Source organism: Haemorhous mexicanus, chromosome 14 (genome assembly GCF_027477595.1).
Source record: "Haemorhous mexicanus isolate bHaeMex1 chromosome 14, bHaeMex1.pri, whole genome shotgun sequence".
NCBI lineage: Eukaryota > Metazoa > Chordata > Aves > Passeriformes > Fringillidae > Haemorhous > Haemorhous mexicanus.
The window spans coordinates 3130963-3136439 of NC_082354.1; the positions used below are offsets into that span (position 1 = coordinate 3130963).

The window sequence follows — 5477 nt, forward strand, 5'->3', positions numbered from 1 at the left end:
CCGGTGCCGCTGTCCCGGACATTGTCCTTGAGGAGCGCGGCACCGGAGCCGTGCCACGCCGGATCGCCGCCCTCCCTTCGCATCCATCCCCGCGTCCCTCGGTAAAAATAAACCCAGCGAGGCGCCCGGGCCTGGCCGGTGCCCAAGCTGCATCCGCAGGACGCAGGTGCGGCGGGCCCGACCTTGGGGAGGCGCGTCGGGGCGGCGGGAGGCTGATGAATGAACGAGCGGCGGGGCGGGCGCGGCACCCCCCGCGTGCCTGCGGGTGTGCGAGGGGACGTGGAGCGGGGAGCCAGCCTGGTTGTTATTCTGATCACAGCGGCTCTGATTCACAGACTTGGATCATGAATATAAGTGAAGACTTTGACGTCAGAGTTGAGATTTATCAGCAGATCCAATGGGGCAGGAATATTAAGTGCAAGTCGATGCCAGCTCTCTGCCAACGCTATTAGCGATGCTCGCCGAGGAATGAGGCTTCGCACCAAGGGCTGGAAGGACCGGCAAGGAAAAAAATAAAAACGGGGTGGGGGGAGCAAGCTGATCCTCGAGCATTAAAACCAGGTAAAACAACAACCCCCGGCGGCGCGGCTGCATGTGGGAAGGGGCGATGGTGGCTGCGGGGGATGGCAGCGGGCTGCGGGCACAGCCCCGACCTTCACACCTCGGCTGCCCACCCCGGGCGGGGAATTCACTCCTCCGGCACTGCAGGATGCTGCCGCCGGCCGGGAGCATCTTGCACCAGCCTTTTCCAAAGGAGGGAAAGGCGGGGAGGAAGGAGAAACTTAACGTAGGCTGTTCCTTGCCGCTGCCCTCTCCTTCCATCAGCGGCTCCGCATACAGGCGCTGGCCTATTAATAGTGTTTATTTTTACTCACTGCACGCAAAAAAGAATGGGCTGCGGGAGAGGGGGGGGCTGAGGAGTTGCGCTATAAATAGGTAGCAAAGGTGGCCGTGCCCCAGGGAGGGGAGGAGGAGGAGGAGGAGGGGGCAGCCGATTCCTCACCGGGTGCGCAGTGGCTGCGGACCCTGCATGGAGCCGAGCGCGTGGAGGCGGCTGCGGGCAGCGGGGCGATGAGTTGTGCTCGGCCTCAGCCCGGCGGGAGATAGCGGCCAGGGGTGCGTGTGGGGAGGGGGGGGGGGGTGGGGGACGGCGAACCAGGAATGGGGGGGCTCGATGCCCGGGAAGCTGCAGTCGGGCTGGCGGGGAGCGGGCGGGGATGCGGCGGGCGGGGGCGGCCCGGTGCGGGGCGCGGTGTCCCGGGGCGGGGGGCTCCGCAACGCGGGCCAGGCTCGGTCAGGGTCTCCCCCGGCTCGGCGCGGCTCCGGGCGAGGGTCGACGAGCGGCGCTGCCCGGGCTGGGCGCGGGGCTCCCCGGGGGCTCGAGGTCCGTCGCTCACCGCCCCCTTCTCCCTCTCTCCCCAGCGATGCTGCACGGCCCCGCCGCCATGGGGGAGCCGTGGCCGCCGCAGCCGCAGCAGCAGCAGCGGCTCCCGGGGCTCGGCAACGCCTCGGAGCCCCCCGCCTGGCCCTCGGCGGCGGCGGCCGGGCCGGGCACGGCGGCTCCGGGCGGCGGGGCCGCTGCCGCGGGCTCCGTGAGCCCCTGGGACATCGCGCTGTGCGCCACGGGCACGGCGGTGGCGGGCGAGAACGCGCTGGTGCTGGCCGTGCTGTTCTACACGCCGAGCCTGCGGGCGCCCATGTTCCTGCTGATCGGCAGCCTGGCGCTGGCCGACCTGCTGGCCGGGCTGGGGCTAGTGGCCAACTTCGCCGTGCGCTACCTGCTGCGGCCGCCCAGCGAGGCGGCGGAGCTGGCGGCGGCGGGGCTGCTGCTGGCCGCCTTCTCCGCCTCCGTCTGCAGCCTCCTGGCCATCACCGTGGACCGCTACCTGTCGCTGTACAACGCGCTCACCTACCACAGCGAGCGCACGCTGGGCTTCACCTGCGCCATGGTGCTGCTGATGTGGCTGCTGTGCCTGGGCGTGGGGCTGCTGCCCCTCCTGGGCTGGAACTGCCTGCGGGACCAGAGCTCCTGCAGCATCCTGCGGCCCGTCACCAAGGACAACGCGGCCGTGCTGGCCGTCACCTTCCTGCTCCTCTTCGCCCTCATGATGCAGCTCTACCTGCAGATCTGCAAGATCGCCTTCCGGCACGCCCAGCAGATCGCCGTGCAGCACCAGTTCATCGCCACGGCGCAGGCCACCTCCACCCGCAAAGGGCTCTCCACGCTCTCGCTCATCCTCGGCACCTTCGCGCTGTGCTGGATCCCCTTCGCCATCTACTCGCTGGTGGCCGATTCCAGCTACCCCGCGGTGTACACCTACTCGCTGGCGCTGCCCGCCACCTGCAACTCGCTCATCAACCCCATCATCTACGCCTTCCGAAACCCGGACATCCAGAAGTCGCTCTGGCTGGCCTGCTGCGGGTGCATCCCTTCCACGTTCTCCTCCAGACCAAGGACATCCAGCGACGTGTGAGGACTGAGCGCGGAGCCAGAGGAGCTCCCTGGCTCTCCTGCTCCTTCTCTTTTTCCCCTCTGTCGTTATTGTCTCCTACCGGGAGGAGTCCCCTCCCCGGTCAGCACATCTCGTTCCATGGAAAGATGGCCAAAAAGGGAAAAGAAAAGAAAAAAAAAAAAGCAAAAGAGAAAAGGAAAGAGAGAGAGTAGAATGATAATGGTTTCCTTTAGAAATGTTATTTTCTTACACATTTTATTTTTTATTTAAAAACACAAAACACCAAAAAAAAAAAAAAAAAAAAAAAAGAAAGGGAAAAAAAAAAAGAAAAAGCAAAGAAAAAGGATCCTCGCACGATGGCGTTTGTCTGCTCTCGGGGTAAGGAGCCAGGGGAGCAGCGGGCCCCGTCCGGGTGGTGCCACCCCTCGGGGCACATCCATGGGAAGGCCACAGGAGCGGGGGGCGGGTAGGGAGGTGTCGCGTCGCCCCCGGCGGGGCTGGTCCCCACGCGTGGGGTGGCTGTGCCCATCCCCCCGAAATCAGGGCCTGCGATGCTATGCAATAATGGGGGAGGAGAGCTCCGGCCGGGGGGGCCGGCCAGGGGGGGCACGGGGCTGCCCGGGTGAAAGACACTTCAGGCGTGGCTTGTTCAGGGGTGGGGGCGCCCAGGGAATCCGTTCCCTCCTTGTCCCCCTCCCCCGAGGATGTGGCTGCGGCAGGGCTGGCGGTGTGGGGGTGGCGAGGGCAGCGGGGGTGCCCTGCACCCCAAAGTCTGGGAGGGCTCTCCTCCTCCGGCTGGGCAGTGGGTGCTGCTTTCCCCCCTTCCACTCCAGCTGTTTACATGGGGTGGGGGTTTCATCCAAAGAGGGCTCCGGGCTTGCTGGAGCCCCCGAGAGAGGAGGCTCTGTCACCACACGTGTCACTGCTGATGCTGCCACCTCAGCTCGCTTCCTCAGAGAAGCGCCAGCCCCGACATTCCCGTGCTGTGTGCCGTGCTGTGTGCTGTTAGTGAGGCCGTGGGGAAGTGTCCTTTATCCTGGGCTTTCTTCTGGCCGGGAGGTGGAATAGTGCATTCACTGCTAAAGAAAGGGAGAACCCGAGCAACCCCCGGCGAGGGGCAGTTCTGGGGTGGGTGGCTCGGGGCACAGGGCATGTGCTGCCCGGGGTCCTGTCGTGGGGGGCTTGGGAGCCCCTCCAGCAGCTGGGTCTGGTACCCAAATATTCTGTTTTGCTGTAGAGAAATTGTTGTGATGTTGGAGAGGGACTTTGGGAAGGGTGTGCAGTGACCGCACACAGGGAATTGCTCCCACTGCCAGAGGGCAGGGATGGATGGGATATTGGGAATTAGGAATTCCCTGGCAGGGTGGGCAGGCCCTGGCACAGGGTGCCCAGAGCAGCTGGGGCTGTCCCTGGATCCTGGCAGTGCCCAAGGCCAGGCTGGACAGGGCTTGGAGCAGCCTGGGACAGCGGGAGGTGTCCCTGCCATGGCAGGGGTGGCACTGGGTGGGCTTTGAGGTCCCTCCCAGCCTGTAACATTCTGTGAGTCTGTGATAGTGGAAGAAATGTTCTTGCTGTGTGTGGCTGCAGAGGGTACAAAGTCACTTTATGGCTGGGTACAGGCAGATCCAGGTGGGTTTTGTCCCTGGATCTGTGCAATGAATCTCTTGCTCCTCGGAGCTAAGTGCACAAGAGAAAGCTCTGAGGTTCCCAAGCATGCCTGGGGCTTGGAATTATTGTCTGCCTGTGAGAGGGGGCCAGTCTTGGAGTTTTTATGTTTTGTGGGTTTGGGGTATTTTCCATTTCCTTTCTCTGATGAATTCCTTGGAGAATGGGCAGTTGGCACAATGTGGAATCAACGTAAGTTTTAAAGTAAATGTATATGTGAGACTAATATTTATACAAACACTTTACTCATTCTGTTTCTTCTGGTTTCTTAAGTGCAGCCAGGTCCCTGCAGTTCCTCAGTGTGAAGACGCAAGAGCTTAAACCCTTTTGGAAACATTGTGAACATTTGAAATGTTTTTCTACAATCACCCTAGCTAGAAGACAGGATTTGTTTCTCTGGGCAGCTCATTTTGTATCTTTAGATGAAAGGTAGTTCAGCTAATCAGCTCCAGAGAAACCTTGACACAAAAAAGTTGCATTTTCTTGGCTTTCCAGTAAATTCCCTGTTGCTGTAGATCTTGATTTTAACAATGTTCTTTTTAGAGTTTAGTTGCTTTTGTAAAATGTGTCTCAGTCTGAGGGATGCACTGATGATTTTTGCCAAATTCAAATGAGGATCAATGAAAAATTTCTCCCAGTGGCCCTCCACAGCAAGAGGAGAAAGATTTGGGATGTGAGGAGCTAAAGCTGGGGACACAGCCCCTACCAGGGTGAGGATAAGGGCAGGTGGGGGTGTCCTCACTGGGGGCTCACCAGACACATTTCCAGCCACTTTGGCAAGCTCGGAGTTCTGGTCCCTGCGTGCCCTGACCCAGCTCACAGTCAGCACCAGGGTGGGGTGACTATTCCATGCTCAGAATTACTGTAAAATAAGGATCTCATTTCTTTTTGTGTGATGGTCTGGCACCTCTCTCTTTGAGGTGCTAAAGCTGCCCATGGAAGCTGTTAAAAACACTTGCTAGGGTTCAGGAAAAGTCTTAAGAAATCTCCTCTAAAAAACCCCAATTTTGATAAATTGGCATTTTTGCAGTCATTGCCCTAAATAAAAACAGTGCATTTTCCAGGTGGTTTTTTTGCTATTTTCCCTCTCCTGTTTTGTCAGAGGAAATGAGGGGAAGTGAAGAAGAGGATAAAGAGGTTTAGGTTCTTTTGCCATGTGTTGCCTTGTGGAAACCTCTGACCATTTTACTGCCCCTTTGCTGCAGTGCTTTGGTTTTATTTCCCACAGAGAAAACCTTTTACTGAGAAAGTTTGGAGTGGCAGTGTTGGACATCAGGGGGATGGTGAATTTTGGAGCCTCCTCATGCTGAAGAGCAGGAAAGTTGATTTAAACCCTGAAATCACTTGCTGGGGTGGCGT

General features: G+C 59.5%; 1 protein-coding gene across 1 annotated transcript; it reads left to right on the plus strand.

Annotated features, from left to right (window-relative positions):
• The first annotated feature begins 1424 nt into the window (after positions 1–1424).
• LOC132333853 (G-protein coupled receptor 12-like) lies at positions 1425–2752 on the plus strand. The gene has a single exon (XM_059859365.1). The coding sequence runs from the start codon at positions 1425–1427 to the stop codon at positions 2472–2474; it is 1050 nt and encodes a 349-aa protein (XP_059715348.1). The 3' UTR covers positions 2475–2752.
• The last annotated feature ends 2725 nt before the right edge of the window (positions 2753–5477 follow it).